The sequence below is a fragment of the Rhinopithecus roxellana genome, chromosome 6 (assembly GCF_007565055.1).
Source record: "Rhinopithecus roxellana isolate Shanxi Qingling chromosome 6, ASM756505v1, whole genome shotgun sequence".
In the NCBI taxonomy this organism is placed as follows: Eukaryota; Metazoa; Chordata; class Mammalia; order Primates; family Cercopithecidae; genus Rhinopithecus; species Rhinopithecus roxellana.
Genome location: NC_044554.1, coordinates 54,486,021 through 54,504,196, shown reverse-complemented (window position 1 = coordinate 54,504,196; position 18,176 = coordinate 54,486,021). Strand labels below are relative to the sequence as shown.

General features: G+C 44.5%; 1 protein-coding gene across 3 annotated transcripts in view; it reads right to left on the bottom strand.

Moving 5' to 3' along the window:
- SVOPL (SVOP like) overlaps positions 1 to 18,176 on the bottom strand; it is a 101,973-nt gene that overhangs the window by 43,297 nt on the left and 40,500 nt on the right. For 2 of the 3 annotated variants that reach the window (XM_010356308.2, XM_030933414.1), the window contains 4 exons: positions 16,792 to 16,916; positions 13,394 to 13,457; positions 6,435 to 6,560; positions 3,902 to 4,030 (listed from right to left, as the gene is read on the bottom strand). In XM_010356308.2, the coding sequence (XP_010354610.2) occupies positions 3,902 to 4,030; positions 6,435 to 6,560; positions 13,394 to 13,457; positions 16,792 to 16,916 (444 nt within the window). The remainder of the gene's footprint in view (positions 1 to 3,901; positions 4,031 to 6,434; positions 6,561 to 13,393; positions 13,458 to 16,791; positions 16,917 to 18,176) is intronic. The other variant, XM_010356309.2, reaches the window with a different exon arrangement.

Sequence of the window (18,176 nt, the reverse complement as noted above, 5' to 3'; positions counted from 1 at the left end):
AGGCGAGGTGGCGGGCGCCTATAGTCCCAGCTACTCAGGAGGCTGAGGCAGGAGAATGGTGTAAATTCGGGAGGTGGAGGTTGCAGTGAGCTGAGATCCAGCCACTGCACTCCAGCCTGGGCCACAGAGCGAGACTCCGTCTAAAAAAAAGTTATTTGGACATGGTGGCGGGTGCCTGTAATCCCAGCTACTTGGGAGGCTGAGGCAGGAAACTCACTTGAACCTGGGAGGCAGAGGTTGCAGTGAACAGAGACTGTGCCTCTGGACTCCAGCCTGGGCAACAGAGGGAGACTCCTTCTCAAAAATAAAAATAAAAATAAAAAAAGAGAGAAAGAAAAAAAGAAAAGAAAGGAAAAGAAAGGGGAAAAAAAAATCAACTATAGCTTTACAAGAGATACTTTTTTTGAGACAGGGTCTCCCTCTGTTGTCCAGGCTACTAAAATACAGGGTCCAGTACAGCAGTGTGATCATAGCTCACTACAGCCTTGACATCCTGGACTCAAGCCTCCACAGCTCACTGCAGCCTCGACCTCCTGGGCTCAGGCAACCCTCCTGCCTCAGCCTTTGAAATAGTTGGGACTACAGGTGTGCGCCACTATGTCTGGCTTTTTTTTTGCGGGGGGGGGGGGTGCATAAAGAGGGGTCTTGGTTTAATGCCCAGGCTGGTCTCAAAATCTTGGCCTCAAGTGATCTTTTCATCTCACCCTCCCAAAGTGCTGGGATTACAGGCATGAGCTATCTCACACCCAGACTCAAGAAATACATTTAAAGCAAAGCAGTATAGAAAGGTTAAAAATAAAGAGTTGAAAAAAATGCACATGGAAAATACTAGCCAAAGCTACTTTCAATATGTTAACATGAGAGAAAATAGAATTTGAGGCCCTTCATTCTTAAAGACAATGATTTAAAAAAAAAAAATTATATGTATTTATTTTTGAGATAGAGTTTCGCTCTTATTGCCCCAACTGGAGTGCAAAGGTGCGATCTTGGCTCACTGCAATCGCTGCCTCTCAGGTTCAAGCGATTCTCCTGCCTCAGCCTCCCAAGTAGCTGGGATTACAGGCATGTGCCACCACGCCCGGCTAATTTTGAATTTTCAGTAGAGTCAGGGTTTCTCCATGTTGGTCAGGCTGGTCTGAAACGCCCGACCTCAGGTGATCCGCCCGCCTCGACCTCCCAAAGGGCTGGGATTACAGGCGTGAGCCACTGCACCCAGCCTTTTTTAAATTTTTAAACAGTTTAAGGCAGCCACAGAAAAGAATGAAATTATGTCCTTTACTGCAACATGGATGCAGCTGGAGTCCATTATCCTAAGAAAATTAATGCAGGAACAGAAAGCCAAATACCCTATGTTCTCACTTTTAAGTGGGAGCTCAACACTGGGTACTCATGGACATAAAGAGGATAGCAAAAGACACTGCGGACTACTAGAGTGGGGAGGGAAAGGGCAAGGGCTGAAAAACTAACTAGTGGGTACTATGCTCACTGCCTGGATGACAGGTTCAATGATACCCTAAACCTCAGCATCAGGGAATAGACCCAGGTGACAAACCCGCACACATACCCCCGAATCTAAAATAAGAGTCCGCTGGTACAGTGGTTCACACCTGTAATCCCCTAACTTTGGGAGGCCCAGGAGGGAGGATCGCTTGACCCCAGGAGTTGCCTGAGCAACAAAGCAAGACCCCATATTTACAAGAAATTTAAAAATTAGCTGCGTGTGGTGGCACATACCTGTGGTCCTAGCTATTCTGGAGACTGAGGTAGGAGGATTGAGTCCGGGAGGTCAAGGCTACAGTGAGCTATGACAGCACTAGTGCACTCCAACCTGGGTGACAGAGGGAGACTCCATCACAAAAAATAACTAAATAAAAGTTGAAATTATTAAAAAAAAAAAAACCAACTTCAGTTTAGACAACTACAACAAAAAAATGTAAGGTCCAAAGCTATATAAGGCTAAAGAAATACTTCAAGTAATAAGACTAATGCATGGACAAAAATCAGTCATATGCTAGAAGGCAACTGAAAAGACAGCCTCGCCGGACGCATCACGAGGTCAGGAGATCGAGATCATCCTGTTCAATATGGTAAAACCCCGTCTCTACTAAAAATACAAAAATTAGCTGGGTGTGGTGGTGGGCGCCTGTAGTCTGAGCTACTTGGGAGGCTAAGGCAGGAGACTTGCTTGAATCAGGGAGTCGGAGGTTGCAGTGAGCCAAGATTGTGCCACTGCACTCCAGCCTGGTCAACAGAGTGAGACTCCATCTCAAAAAAAAAAAAGAAAGAAAGAAAGAAAGAGAGGCCTTGAAGAGCTATCTGGTCACCCATGTTCATAGTAGCATCAGTCAATAGCTATACAGTAGAGGTGTTCATCAACAAACACATAAGCAAAATGTGGCCTATCCATACAATGAAATAGTATTCAGCCTTAACAAGGAAGAAAATTCTGACCTATGTGTGCTACATGGATAAACCTTAAGGACATTATGCGAAATGAAATGAACCAGTCACAAAAAGACAAACACTATGATACGACGTGTGAGGGATCTAGAACAGTCAGTTTTACAGAGACAAACAATGGGATGGTGGTTTTTAGAGGGCAGGGGAGGGGAACAAAGTTTTTGTTTAATGAGTATAGAATTTCAGCTTTGTAAGATGAAGAGTTCTGGAGATGGATGGTGGTTATGGTTTCATAACACAGATGTACTTAATATCACTGAACTGTACATTTAAAAACTGTTAAGATAATAAATTTTATGTCATGTATATTTTACCACAATTTAGACACGCCTGTAATCCCAGCACTTTGGGAGGCTGAGGTGACTGGGATCACGAGGTCAGGAGATTGAGACCATCCTGGCTAACACGGTGAAACCCCATCTCTACTAAAAAAAAAAAAAAAAAAATACAGGCCGGGCGCGGTGGCTCAAGCCTGTAATCCCAGCACTTTGGGAGGCCGAGACGGGCGGATCACGAGGTCAGGAGATCGAGACCATCCTGGCTAACATGGTGAAACCCCGTCTCTACTAAAAATACAAAAAACTAGCCGGGCGACCTGGCGGGCGCCTGTAGTCCCAGCTACTCGGGAGGCTGAGGCAGGAGAATGGCGTGAACCCGGGAGGCGGAGCTTGCAGTGAGCTGAGATCCGGCCACTGCACTCCAGCCTGGGCGACAGAGCGAGACTCCGTCTCAAAAAAAAAAAAAAAAAAAAAAATACAAAAAATTAGCCGGGTGTGGTGGCAGGCACCTATAGTCCCAGCTACATGGGAGGCTGAGGCAGAAGAATGGCGTGAACCTGGGAGGTGGAGCTTGCAGTGAGCTGAGATTGTGCCACTGCACTCCAGCCTGGGCGACAGAGCCAGACTCTGTCTCAAATAATAATAATAATAATAATAATAATAATAATAAAAAGGAACTTTCTGCTCAACAATGTCTTGCTATCCTCCAACCCCTCAACATAGATATCAGGCAAATTACTCTACAGGCAAATTTCACCAAATGTTCAAGGAGGTTAACACCTACCTTATAGAAACTGTTTCAGAGAGATGAAAAAAGTCATGTAATGAGGTTTATAAACTTCATAACAAAACAAAACAAGGCCAGTACAAAAAAGAAAACAACCTCCCATCTATTGACAATGATGCCAAATCATGTGATTAGCTCTGCAAGGTGGGTGTTATTATTTCTATTTTATTGATAAGAAAAACAAAGGTAGGTAACTCACCAGGGTCCCATGGCTCACAGTGAAAATGAATGTAGCCTCACATCTTTCCTGGCCATGGCCCTGCCTCTAGGATAGGACTAGAGAGCAAGGCTCCCCCCTCCCTCCAGCCTTCCACAACTTAGGGGATTTCCCAGTGGCCACTGGTGATGGGAGAAGACCTCGGGTGAGAGCACTCACCAGGACAGGCTCCACCAGCTTCCCCTCCGGCATGACTGAGTGGTTCATCCTGGCAATGTGATTCAGAGTGGCCAGGGCAGCCTGAATGTTTCCAGTGGAGACATTGAACCGGGCAGATTCAGGAATAAACTGGGTAGAGATTACGAAGAACATCAGAGTGGCCACTGCTATAGAACCCAGGGGTACAGCTATTATTGCTCTATACACTGTACAGTCCTAGTTTCCCAAGATAGGAAAAGTATGTAACCAGCTTAAAGGCATGCAATGTAGCAGGTATTCTGTTGGATTCAAAGTTGATTTGGAACAAAAAAGGTCATGTTCTCCTTATCATAGTGCCTTCTAGGATGACGGCAGGCTGATACTCAGCTTAGCACCAATAGGGCCCAACCTAGTTGTTAACATAATGTGATTCTCACTTTCGGTTGGTAAATAGACACTGCCACAGGCGCCTCTCTCCACCCCCTCCCCAGGAACCCCAGGACCTCCCACCAAAGGGTGACAGGAGCAGAGGGCTCCAGCACCGACACGGTGAAGAATCAGTTCTGATTGTCAAGGCCCTCAACCCACTGAATGCTGAATATTTTGAATATCGCATGCAGAAAATAGTATGGGCTTCCACTGAAGCTGGAGAATCAACTCTGACCACCTCCCATCTCTCACACCTCACGCAATCAAGGCTGTTGCCTCTTCCTCAGAAAAGCACCTCCACAGCAACACCTGGCCCCACATTCCCATGGCCAGAGGGCAGTTTGGGTCCCCCTCTTGGTTATTCTGACACTTTTGATTTTCCAGCCTTTTTCCTCTTGCCTCATGACCAGCCTCCACAGCAATATGACAGTTTCCCAGCACATAATCTCTTCCACAGTCAGAAGTCCCCTCCTTCAACACCTCCAAAATCCCTTTTTTAAAAACAGTCCAGAGGTCTTTTTATTTTTTGCACTTAATATGCCATGAATTCATAGGGAGAAGTTTCCAGCAACTCAGGCTCCCCGCCATGGTTCTCACAAATGTGCCTCTCTGGGTGGAAAAGGGCTGGTGCTCCAGCCGAGCCCAGGTAACCTTCCCTTTGGCTTCCTTTTTTGTTTTGTTTTGTTTTTTGAGATGGAGTCTCGCTCTGTCACCCAGGCTGAAATGCAGTGGTGCGATCTTGGCTCACTGCAACCTCCACCTCCCGGGTTCAAGTGATTCTCCTGCCTTAGCCTGAGTAGCTGGGATTACAGGCATGTACCACCATGCCTGGCTAATTTTTGTATTTTCAGTAGAGACGGGGTTTCACCATGTTGGTCAGGCTGGTCTCGAACTCCTGACCTAGTGATCCACCCGCCTTGGCCTCCCAAAGTGCTGGGATTACAGGCATGAGCCACCGCACCCGGCCGGCTTGTTTTTCTGATGATTTTCTGCAAGAGTTTCCGGAAGCTATCTCGGCTCTTAGAGTGCTTAGTGTACTCAATATGCACATGAATTCCCTTGACAAGAATCTAGCCCATAACCTGTTTGTTTACAACAATGCCAACAGTATGCTGAGTAACATCATAGACTCCTCCAGTTCTGCCACAGTAACACCTGGGGGCATTCCTTTTGAACAGCACCCATTCCCTTGATGTCTACAATATCACCTTTCTTACAGATTCATAGGTATGTGGCCAAAGGAACAACTTCATGTTGTCTAAGAGGTCTGGTGACCTCTCCTCTTTCCCTTTGTGTTGGTCATTTTGGTGACTTACTGGAAGATGGCACCTGTATTGAGTCAAGGTTTAGAATGAATGGCCATCAAGGACCTTTCTGAATTCTGACATTCTTTGATTCCATAGGGTAGGTGACACCAAAGTAAAACCCTGTTCTGCCGAGCGGTCAATCTTGTCTTTGAACAATGAGTATAATTTTACTGCAAACTAAGCAAGCTGATGATTCTACAGTTGAACAGCTTACAGAGTGGAAGAGGAGGACACGTCAGCCAGCAGGCCTGTGGTGGCCTGGGAATATGTCAACAGCATCCAACAGGTGGGTGCTGAAGGATAGAGTGGAGTCAGCAAAAACACGATGGAGCTGTCAGAGAAAACTTCTAGGAAGAGGGGCAATGAGGCAGACTAAGGGAGGTGAGGGCTGTTCACTGGTTGAGACAGACTCCCCAGTAAAGGTAATAGGATGTGAGAAAGATGGCCAGGCACAGTGGCTCACGCCTGTAATCCCAGCACTTTGGGAGGCCGAGGTGGGCAGATCACTTGAGGCCAGGAGTTCGAGATCAGCCTGGCCAACATAATGAAACCCCTTCTCTGCTAAAAATACAAAAATTAGCTGGGTGTGGTGGCGCATGTCTGTAATACCAGTTACTCAGGAGGCTGAGGCAGGAGAATCACCTGAACCTGGAAGGTGGAGGCTGCAGTGAGCCAAGATTGTGTCTCTACGCTGCAGCCTACACAACAAAGAGAGACTCTGTCTCGAGGGGAAAAAAATAGATAGATATTTGTGGGGCATGAAGACCACAGGACCAACAGGAGGAGGGGACAGGAAGGAGCCATGAGTGCTTCCCCACCTTGAAGGCCATGATGAGGATGATGCCTGGGATGGAGGCGATGCGGATGAGCCAGCGCCACCCGATGGTGGGGATGACCACAGACGCCAGGCCAATGATGAGCAGCGAGCCCGCAAGCCAGAACACCTAGTGGAGAGAAGTGCAAGATTAAAGTTCTTTGTTTGGGGAATTATGACAATGAAAAAAAGGAAAAAATATACTTTAAAAAAGATTAAAATTCCTTCTGTCCCATGTGCTTTACATATCCTCTTTTGGGAACCACCTTGTCCAGCATTTTGCCTTTTTTTTTTTTTTTTTTTTTTTTTGGCTTTGGTTTTGAGAGAGGGTCTCACTCTCTCACCCAGGCTGGAGTGCTGTGATGCAATCTCAGCTCACTGAACCCTCTGCCTCCTGGGTTCAAGTGATTCTCATGCCTCAGCCTCCCAAGTAGCTGGGATTACAGGCATGCGCCACCATGCCCAACTCATTTTGTTTGTATTTTTAGTAGAGAGACAGGATTTCACCATGTTGGCCAGGCTGGTCTCGAACTCCTGACCTCAAATGATCCACTCGCCTTGGCCTCCCAAAGTGCTAGGGTTATAGGCGTAAGCCACTGCACCTAGCCCAGAGTGACTATTTCATCACTAAAGAACTCTGTTACCAACAAAAACGAAGATTATTTCAGAAAGCGATAAGGCCTGTAAAGAAAATGGAAAAATGTGATAGAGTGGGACTTGAGTCATCAGGGACAACATTGCCAAAGAGGCAATGAATAAGCGGGCCTGTAACAAGGCTACTACAGTAGACCAGGTCAGTGACGTAGCATTGAATGGATTTTAGTAGTGAATGGTGAAAAAACAGGTTTTGTTTTGTTTTGTTTTTTTGAGATGGAGTCTTGCTCTCTCACCCAGGCTGGAGTACAGTGGCACAATCTCAGCTCACTGCAACCTCTGCCTCCCGGGTTCAAGCAATTCTCCTTGCCTCAGCCTCTGAGTAATTGGGATTATAGGTGCACGCCACCGCTCCTGGCTAATTTTTGTATTTTTAGTAGAGACGGGATTTCACCATGTTGGTCAGGCTGGTCTCAGACTCCTGACCTCGTGATCCACCCGCCTTGGCCTCCTAAAGTTCTGGGATTACAGGCATGAGCCACTGCACCCAGCAAAATTCTTATTTTTAATTGACACATTTTCAACACATTAATTGTACAAAAATTTTTTGATGGATGAACACATTTCGGAGATAAAGGTGACAGGGTTTGCTGATGGACGTTTGGACTGAAGGTCTAATAATAGAGGGTGTGTTAGTAGGGCTTGTGATTGGGGATGAGGGACAGGGAGGGCCCAGGATGCCTCCTGAGTTTGTGTCCAAGATCACTGAGGGGAAAGTGTTTGCTATTAACTGAGACTGGAAACAGAAATAAGAGGCTTCAGGGGAAGAAGAGATTAGTTCTGAGTATCTTGTATTGAGGAGCCTGTAAGACATTCAAGTAACTATCAGGTCATTTGCTGCCTAGGTCTGAAGGTTAAGGAGGCGCTCTAGGTTGTAGAGAAAGATTTTGGGGCCAGTGCGGTGGCTTATGCCTGTTACCCCAACACTTTGGGAGGCTGAGGTGGGGGAATCACTTGCAGCCAGGAGTTTGAGACTAGCCTGGGCAACAAAGCAAGTCCCCATCTCCACAAAAAATAAATTTTTTTAATTCACTAGGCACCATGACATGCACCTGTAGTCCCAGCTACTCAGGAGGCTGAGGTGGAATGATCACTTGAATCCAGGAGTTCGAGGCTGCAGGGAGCTGTGATCACATCAATGTACTCCAGCCTGGGTAACAGAGAGATAAGCTGTCTCTAAAAATAAAAAAAATTCAGGACTTGGGGTAAAGTATTGGAAAAAAAAAAAAATATATATATATATATATATATATATCACCTCATATATATATTCATATATATATGTATTTTTTTTTTTGAGTCTCACTCTGCTGCCCAGGGTGGAGTGCAGTGGCACGATCTCAGCTCACTGCAGTCTCTGCCTCCCAGGTTTGAGCAATTCTCCTGCCTCAGCCTCCTGAGTAGCTGGGATTACAAATGCATGCCACCACGCCTGGCTAATTTGTGTATTTTTAGTATAAGAGACAGGGTTTCACCATGTTGACGAGGCTCATCTCCATCTCCTGACCTCAAGTGACCCATCTGCCTTGGCCTCCCAAAGTTCTGGGATTACAGGTATGAGCCACTGCACCCAGCCCAGTATTGGAGCAGTATTGGAGCCCAGGAGACATCGAAAATAAGACTAGCAAGGGAGAGACAGAACCAGGAAAGCATGGCAAAGTAAGAGGCACAGGTGGAAGAGAAAATGTCCATAGGGGAGCTTGAGTAGGACCATGCTCAGTCAATAACACCACATGTAAGACCCAAGCACTAAGTATTAGAAGTGTGTGCCTCCAGTTTTTGGTTTTTTGTCTGTTTTGTTTTGAGACAGAGTCTCACTCTGTTGCCCAGACTGGTGTATAGTGGCACAATAAATGGCTCACTGCAGCCTCGGTCCCTTGGTCTCCTGAGCTTAAGTGATCCTCCCACCTCAGCCTCATGAGTAGCTGGAACTACAGGCACACACCAATAGACCCAGTTAATTTTTTAATTTTTTTTTTTTTTTTTTTTGTAGAGGTGGAGTTTCACCATGTTGCCCAGGCTGGTCTCAATCTCCTCGGCTCAAACGATCTGCCTGCCTCAGCCTCCCAAAGTGTTGGGATCATAGGTGTGTGCCACCGCACCCGGCCTGTGCCTCCATCTTGACGAAGATTAGAAGAGAGCTGCAGGGATTGAAAAGAACCACCATCCAGTACCTGTTAGATTCTTTTAAAAGTTTTTTGTCAGACCGGGCATGGTGGCTCACACCTGTAATCCCAGCACTTTGGGAGGCCGAGGCGGGTGGATCTCTTGAGATCAGGAGTTACAGACCAGCCTGGTCAACATGGTGAAACCCCGTCTCTACTAAAAACAGAGAACATTAGCCAGGCATGGCAGCGCATGCCTGTAGTCCCAGCCACTCTGGAGGCAGGAGAATCACTTGAACTGAGGCAGCAGAGGTTGCAGTGAGCCATCATGCCACTGCACTCCAGCCTGGGTGACGAGACTTTGTCTCAAAAAAAAAAAAAAAAAAAAAAAAGTCACCTATGTTTATTAACAAAAAATAAATTTGAAAGTATTTTCCTACTGCTTTATTTATTGCCAAGTGTATAAAAGCTTCAGTGGGAAGGGTCATCTTTTTCCTGGTTCCTCTGAAAATTCAGGGCTTTTTGTTAAGTATAGCTGGGACAGGGCACCTAGACTGACCTGTCTTCTGGATTCGAAACCTCTCATCAATGGCCATCAGGGGCCTGAGGAGGGATTGGGACCACCTACAGGAGGCGATTTTGGCCCATTCCCTCAGGTATGAGCCAATTCTGGACTTGCAACCACCAGGATCCTTGGAAGGGAGGTAGGACAGCCTAAAGGGGTAGCAGCTGGGGCCTACTACTGAAGGCTCAGTGGGGAAGAAAGTTTATCCTGGATGCATTCCTAGGCTTCTGTCATTCCAGTGAAACCGGTCACTGGACTATTTGGTCGCTGTGTTCTAAATGCTATTGGATGATGATCATCCTGGGCTCAGAAAACCTTGGAAATGGACGTATGGCTTCAAGCATTCCCAGGCCTCTTTGGTTGGTACAAAATTATAGACAGTATATCAACTGAAGAACAATCAACCAGCCAAAAATAAACATGCACAGGCACACCTCCCTTTAATCGTGCTTTGCTTCAGTGCACTTTGCAAATATTGCAATTTTTTTTTTTTAACAAATTGAAGGTTTGTTGCAACCCTGCCTTAAGCAAGTCTATTGGTGCCATTTTTCCAATAGCACGTGCCCACTTAATACCTCTGCCACGTTTTAGTAATTCTCACAATATTTCAAACTTTATCATTATTTTTCCATCTGTCATGGTAGTCTGTGGCCCACGATTTTCTATGTATCTTCTACAAAAACAATTATTTTCATCGTTTGGGGGCACCACCAACTGCACCTACGTAAGACATGAACTCAGTAGATGTCATGGGTTCTCATGGCTCCACTGGCTGGCTCTTCTTTGGTTTCTCTCCTCTCCTTGGGCCTTCATTCTTTGGTTCTTCATTCTGCATTTTTGAGGGAGAGTCTTGCTTTATTGCCCAGACTGGAGTGGGCAATACTTTGTCCATTCTTTGTCCATTCTTTGGACAATCCAGCCAAGATTGTCCCACTGCACTCCAGTCTGGGCAATAAAGCAAGACTCTCCCTCAAAAAAGAAAAAAAATTTTTTTTTTTTTTTTTTTTTGAGGCAGAGTCTTGCTCTGTCGCCCAGGCTGGAGTGCAGTGGCCGGATCTCAGCTCACTGCAAGCTCCGCCTCCCGGGTTTACGCCATTCTCCTGCCTCAGCCTCCCGAGTAGCTGGGACTACAGGCGCCCGCCACCTCGCCCGGCTAGTTTTTGTATTTTTTAGTAGAGACGGGGTTTCACCGTGTTCGCCAGGATGGTCTCGATCTCCTGACCTCGTGATCCGCCCGTCTCGGCCTCCGAAAGTGCTGGGATTACAGGCTTGAGCCACCGCGCCCGGCAAAAAAGAAAAAATTATACTAAATCTTGTGCACGAATAAACACAGAAGAAATAAGTCCTAGTGTCTGCTAGATCAGTAGAGTGATTATAGTTAGTATTAATTGACTGTACATTTCAAAATAGCTAGAAGAGAGTAATTCACAGGTTCCTAGTGTACAAGAGATAAGATGATGTATATCCCAATTATCCTGATTTGCTTACACGAATGTATTACCACACATATACCCAAAATATGTAAATCCATGTATCAATAAAATAAATTGTTTAAATGATGCTAATCTACTCTGTCTGTGCTCTAGAAATGGAACAACAAAACCTGGATGGCGGCATGTCTGTTTACAGCATGGTTTACTGAGTTTTTTTTTTTTTTTTTTTTTTTTCTTTTTAGACAGAGTCTGGCTCTGTCGCCCAGGCTGGAGTGCAGTGGCTGGATCTCAGCTCACTGCAAGCTCTGCCTCCCGGGTTTATGCCATTCTCCTGCCTCAGCCTCCCAAGTAGCTGGGACTACAGGCAGTTTACTGAGCATTTTAAGACCACTGTTGAGACCTACTTCTCAGAAAAAAAGTTTTTTTTAAAATATTACTGCTCACCAGGCAAGATGGCTCACACCTGTCATCCCAACATTTTGGAAGGTTGAGGCAGGAGAACAGCCATGAGTTTCAGAACAGCATGGTCAACATAGTGACACCACATCTCCACAGGAAAAAAAAAAAAAAAAAAAAAAAAACACAGAAGTGAAACAGGAAAGAAAAAAATATATATATAAATTTTTTCTTTCCTGTTTCACTTCCTTTTTTTTTTTTTTTAAAGAAATCAGAGCCTGCTGGGCACGGTGGCTCGCACCTGTAATCCCAGCACTTTAGGAGGCCGAGGCGGGCAGATTGCTTGAGCTTGGGAGTTCGAGACCAGCCTAGGCAACACGGAGAAACCCCATCTCTACAAAAAATACAAAAATCAGATGGCGTGGTGGTGCATACCTGTAATCCCAGTTACTCGGGTGTCTGAGGTGGGAGGATCACTTGAGCCCAGGAGGCAGAGGTTGCAGTGAGCTGAGATCGCACCACTGAACTCCAGCCTGGGCGACAGAGCAAGACCCTGTCTCAAAAAAAAAAAAAAAAAATCAGAGCCGGCTGGGCACAGTGGCTCACGCCTGTAATCCCAGCACTTTGGGAGTCCGAGGCAGGTGGATCACCTGAGGTCAGGAGTTTGAGACCAGCCTGGCCAACATGGTGAAACCCCGTCTCTACTAAAAATATAAAAAGTTAGCCGGGCATGGTGGCACACATCTGTAATCCCAGTTACTTGGGAGGTTGAGGCAGGAGAATTGCTTGAACCCAGGAGGCAGAGGTTGTAGTGATCTGAGATCGCGCCATTCCACTCCAGCCTGGGCAACAAGAGTGAAACTCCGTTTCAAAAAAATAAAATAAAAATATAAGAGCCTCACTTATCCTTCAAGGTGATATAAGTTACACATGCACACACATACACACACATACCGCTACACACACACTCTACAGTAATATATGTGCATATAAATGTATATATACTACTATGTATATATTATACTAATATATTTACATATATTTTACATATATGTACATGCAATATATTAGTGTGATATATACTGTATTTGTGTAATATATGTATATATTCATTTATTACTGTAATATATATTATAGGATTATATTCTTATGGATAAGCAACAGAAGTGATTCCTTGAGATGAAATCTACTCTGGTGAAGAGGCTATGACGTTGTTGAAATGACAACAAAGAATTTAGATTATTCATAAACTTAGTTGATAAGGCAGTGGCACAGTTTGGAAGAACTGACTGCAATTTTGAAAGAGTTTTTCTACTGTGGGTCGAATGCTATCAAACAGCATTGCATCCTACAGAGAACGCTTTCAGGAAAAGAAGTCCATTGATGTGGCAAACTTCATTGTTATCTTTGTTTAAGGAATTGCCACAGCCACCCCAATGTTCAGCAAACACCACCCTGATAAGCTAGCAGCCATCAACACTGAGGAAAGACCTTCTACCAGCAAAAAGATTATGACCCTCTTAAGGCTCAGGAGATCATTAGAATTTATCAGCCATCAAGTATTTTAAAATTAAGGTGTGTACCTTGCTTTTTAGACATGATGCTATTGCACACTTACTAGACTTTAGTATAGTGTAAACATAACATTTACACACTGAGAAACCAAAAAGGTTGTGTGACTCACTTTATTCTGACACTCGCTTAATTATGGCCATCTGGTACCAAACCAGCAATATTTCCAAGGTATGCCTGTATGTACATCATATCCCATAGGATGCCAAAGGCAGGTAGAACTCCTATGTTGCCTTACCTGAGACAAGGGTAACATATAGCCTCGATATTTCGTGGGCAAAAATTCAGTCTTTATGATTAACCTAAACAGGAAGTGGGAAAAAGCACAATTTTGTTTTAAAAAAACTAATTATCTTTTAAAAAATAATCAGTTTTTCTTGTCACAGGGATAAAGAATTCAAAAGCATAGAAGTCGATGATATATCAGAAGAGAATTGTGACAGCTAATATCTGCATAAGAGAACACTAAGAACTAAACTGACAGCTGCTCCTGGGTTTACATCTTTACTCCCAATACTTGAAACCTTCTAACACTTAAGAAATGTAAGCCTGCCCGGGTGCGGTAACTCACACCTGTAATCCCAGCACTTTGGGAGGCCGAGGTGGGTGGATCACCTGAGGTCGGGAGTTCAAGACCAGCCTGGATAACATGGAAAAACCCCGTTTCTGTTAAAAATACAAAATTAGCCAGGTGTGGTGGCGCATGCCTGTAGTCCCAGTTACTCAGGAACCTGAGGCAGGAGAATCACTTGAACCCAGGAGGTGAAGGTTGTGGGGAGCCGTTATCGTGCCATTGCACTCCAGCCTGGGCAACAAGAGCAAAACTCCATCTCAAAAAGAAAAAAAAAAATAAATAAATAAATATAAGCCTTATCTGTTTTGCCAAGGGAAGCATTGGCAAAACGTTTTCCCAAGCCTGATTCCCTTTTCCTATTTATTTATTTATTTAAGAGACAAAGTCTGGCTGTCTCCCAGGTTGGAGTACAGTGGTTTGATCACAGCTCACTGCAGCCTCACACTCCTGGGCTCAAGAGATCCTCTCCCCTCAACCTCCCAAGTGGCTGGGATTACAGGTGCTCACCACCACACCCAGCTGATTTTTTAATTTTTTGTAGAGATGGGATCTTGCTATATTGCCAATCCTGGCCTCAAGCAACTGTTGCACCTCGGCTTCCTAAAGGGCTGGGATTACGGGGGTGAGCCACTGCACCCAGCCTGACTCTCTTTTCTAAAACATATTGGGAAATGAAAACATACCCAAGAGAAGGTAAATAGTTCTCTCAATTCATGAGGACAGTCGAGGCACAAGTTTCTAATTAAGTACATATTTTCTTTGTGAATAGAAGAATAAATGGAAATATATTCCATCAGTTTTCTAATTGCTCTTCTCTGCTGCTATTAGCCAGAATTTGGGGATTTTAACATATTTATTGAGCTGTTTCCTGGGGAATGTTTTACATTTTTACTTAGCTTCTACTCCTTTAGGGCTTCAAAGCTCAAAGTTTACTGTATGCCCCAAGGAAGAGCAATTCTTTCTCTAACACATGAAGGCAGTAATTAGGTGATTTGACATCTCCTAAAATATTTTAAGAATAACCTGCTCCAAGGCACCAAGAAGAGAAGAGCCCAAGGGGCCCTGTTAATTCAAGGGGTGGGGAATTCCTGCAACTGAGGGGTCTTCCCTATTTTAGGCCATTTAGGATAATTTCTGAACATTGCCATGGCATTTGCAAGCTGTCCTGGCACCAGTGGGAGTGTCTTTTGGCATGCTAATACATTATAATTAGAGTATAATAAGCAGTGAAGACAACCAGAGCTCGCTTTGGTCGCCATCTTGGTTTTAGTGGGTTTAGGCCGGTTTCTTTACCACACCTTGTTTTATCAGCGGGGTCTCTTGTGACCTGTATCTTGTGAAAGCAGTCCTGCTGATCTCGTATCTCTTCCTGTGACTAGGAACGCCTAACCTCCTGAGAATGCAGTCTAGCAGGTCTCAGCCTCATTTTACCCAGCCCCTGTTCAAGATGGAGTCACTCTAGTTCGATCCCATCTGACATATTCCCCCCCCCCTCCCTTTTACAAGAGGAGTCTTAAATCATAGGGTGATAGTACTTAAAAATAGTTACTCCTAAATGTTACAGGGGCTTATGGTCAAACTAAACTCTTCCAACAAATTTAAGAAATTAATAAATGATGTTTGGATTGACTTCAAAAAAAAAATTTTTTTTTGAAGAGAGAGGGTCTCACTATGTTGCTCAGGCTGGTCTTGAACTCCTGGGCTCAAGGGATCTGCCTCAGTCTCCCAAAGTGCTCAGATTACAGGTGCGAGCCACAGCGCCCAGCCTGGGTTGACATTTTTGTTACCTAATATGACACTTTTCATTAGCATTTACTGTAACAAAATATTACACATCTACAAAACAATGAATAGTCTTATTAACAAAAAAGCTAACACATGCTTGATGTAGCACTTTGTTAGCCTCACCATCAAGCACCATTTTAAAGAGAAAATTGCTCCTGCTGGAGCATTAAATAAGCAGCTATCACTAAAAACCAAACAAAGCTCAAACTGAATTTGCACAAGTGACTTCCATAAATCTGTAACTTATTAATGCTGTAAATCGGAAATAAAATTTGAAGCGTCCCGTCCCCCCGCCCCCATTCACCTCCCAACCACCACCATCTGAATGGATTCCCTCCTCAGCCAGAGTACTCTAAAATTTAACCTGAAACACTGGTTCAGGCCACGACAGGAAGTGCGGTCGGACATGCCTCATTATTATACCCTTCCAGTATTAACATCAACGCAGACCTTAAGTCTGGTAAGAAACATTTACGATCTATTTTCTCTGAACCTGGCTACCCGGAGGCTTCATTGGCATGATAAAACCTTGGTTGTGGAGACCAGAATGTCTTAAACTAGACATTCTTTTCTACTGACAACTCTTTCAACCAATGCCAATCAGAATACGTTTAGATCAGCCGGGCACGGTGACTCACACCTGTAATCCTAGCACTTTGGGAGGCCAAGGCAGGTGGATTACCTGAGGTCAGGAGTTCAAGACTAGCCTGGCCAACATGGCGAAACCCCATCTCTACTAAAAATACAAAGAATTAGCCAGGCATGGTGGCAGGCATCTGTAATCCCAGCTACTTGGAGGCTGAGGCAGGAGAATCGCTTGAACCCAGGAGGCGGAGGTTGCAGCGAACTGAGATTGTGCCATTGCACTCCAGCCTGGGCAGCAAAGCAAGACTCTAACTCAAAAAAAAAAAAAAAAAAAAAAAAAGTCATATGTTTACATCTACCTGTGGTCTGGAAGCCCCCCACTCTTTGAGTTGTCCTGCCCTTCCAGATGGAACCAATGTCAATCTTACATGTATTAAATGATGTATTACGTCTCCCTAAAGTGTATAAAACAAGCTCTACCCCGGCCACCTTGGGTATGTGTCCTCAGGGCCTCCTGAGGCTGTGTCACGGCCACATCCTTAACTTTGGCAAAAATAAACTTTCTAAATGGACCAAAAGCTGTCTCAGATACGCTGGGTTCACAATGCTTTTGGTCCGTTAAGTGCAAAGTGTGCGTCAGGACCCGCAGGGGTACACGTTTCTGTCTCAGGCCCTCTGGGTAACATATTTACCCCTGTGAGTGGCCGGACACACCACAGCCCACCATCGTCCTCAGGAAGACAAACCAGATGTACGAAGGAGCAAACGAGGTCAGCAAGGAGAAATAGGCTCCCCACAGGAACGAGATGAGCAGAATCTGAAACAACAGAACACATGAATGGGACCTGCCTCAATGCGAGGAGGGAAGAAGACCTAACATCTGAAGGCGATTTTCTGTTTCCATTCTGATAGTTGCTTCTCTGAGGAGCTTATCGATAGCCGGCCCAGTGGTCTCTCACAATCATCAACAATACAATCCATGCCACTCTACAGTCTGGAAGCCCAGACCTACCAAGTTCAGACCATTCTTTTTTTTTTTTTTTTTTTTTTAGTAGAGACGGGGTTTCACCATGTTAGCCAGGATGGTCTCGATCTCCTGACCTCGTGATCCGCCTGTCTCGGCCTCCCAAAGCGCTGGGATTACAGGCTTGAGCCACCGCGCCCGGCCGTTCAGACTGTTCTTTAAAACTACCCGCTGTGCCCACCCTCACGGGTGGCAGGTACCTGAACTTGCACATCAAAAGGCAAAAACATGTCCTCCCTACTCACAGGGCTGTTGGGGACAGAACGAGGCAGTATGTTGGGAGGAGTACAAGGAGAACGTTTAAGGTATTTGCTTTTCCTTTAATTATAAGGATCATATAAGTTCATAGTAAATAATACAGAAGAAAAAAGAAAATGTAAAAATTAAAATCACCATTGATTGTCCAACCCAGAGAAAATACTCTTAATACTGTTTTATCTTCTCTGTTTGTAAGAGAAAACAAAGTGTCAATGGCTGTAAATATTGCAGTGGAAAGATGTACTTTCACACATGTAATATAATACATAAGACCTTGCCCTACTTTTAAAGTTGTTTCAGATCTTCTCATTATTAAATAAGCTGGGAAGATATCTGCATAAGTCGTTATGCCCTCTCTGATATCTTTAGCAAGCTAGATTTCTGGAAGACAAGTGTTCAGGGTAGCAGAATATTTTCAAGGTTCCTGATTCATACTGCCAAGCTGATGGTCAGAAAAAAATTATACCAATAGGGTTTAATAATATTATATAATAATAATGATATAATAACACCAATAGTGTATAATAAGGGTGTCGATATACTTGCAAGGCATGAAAATGTCCATTTCAACGGTGCAGGACTCTTTAAGGAAAAAGTTCCTTACGTATTTGATAAGGAAAAATTATATCTTGCTATGTATTTTGTTTTTGATAACTCCTGTGCTTTAATGTTTTTTCAAGGTTTCTTGACAATTTGTATTTTTTTTTTTTTTTTTTTTTTTTTTTTTGAGACGGAGTCTCGCTCTGTCGCCTGGGCTGGAGTGCAGTGGCCGGATCTCAGCTCACTGCAAGCTCC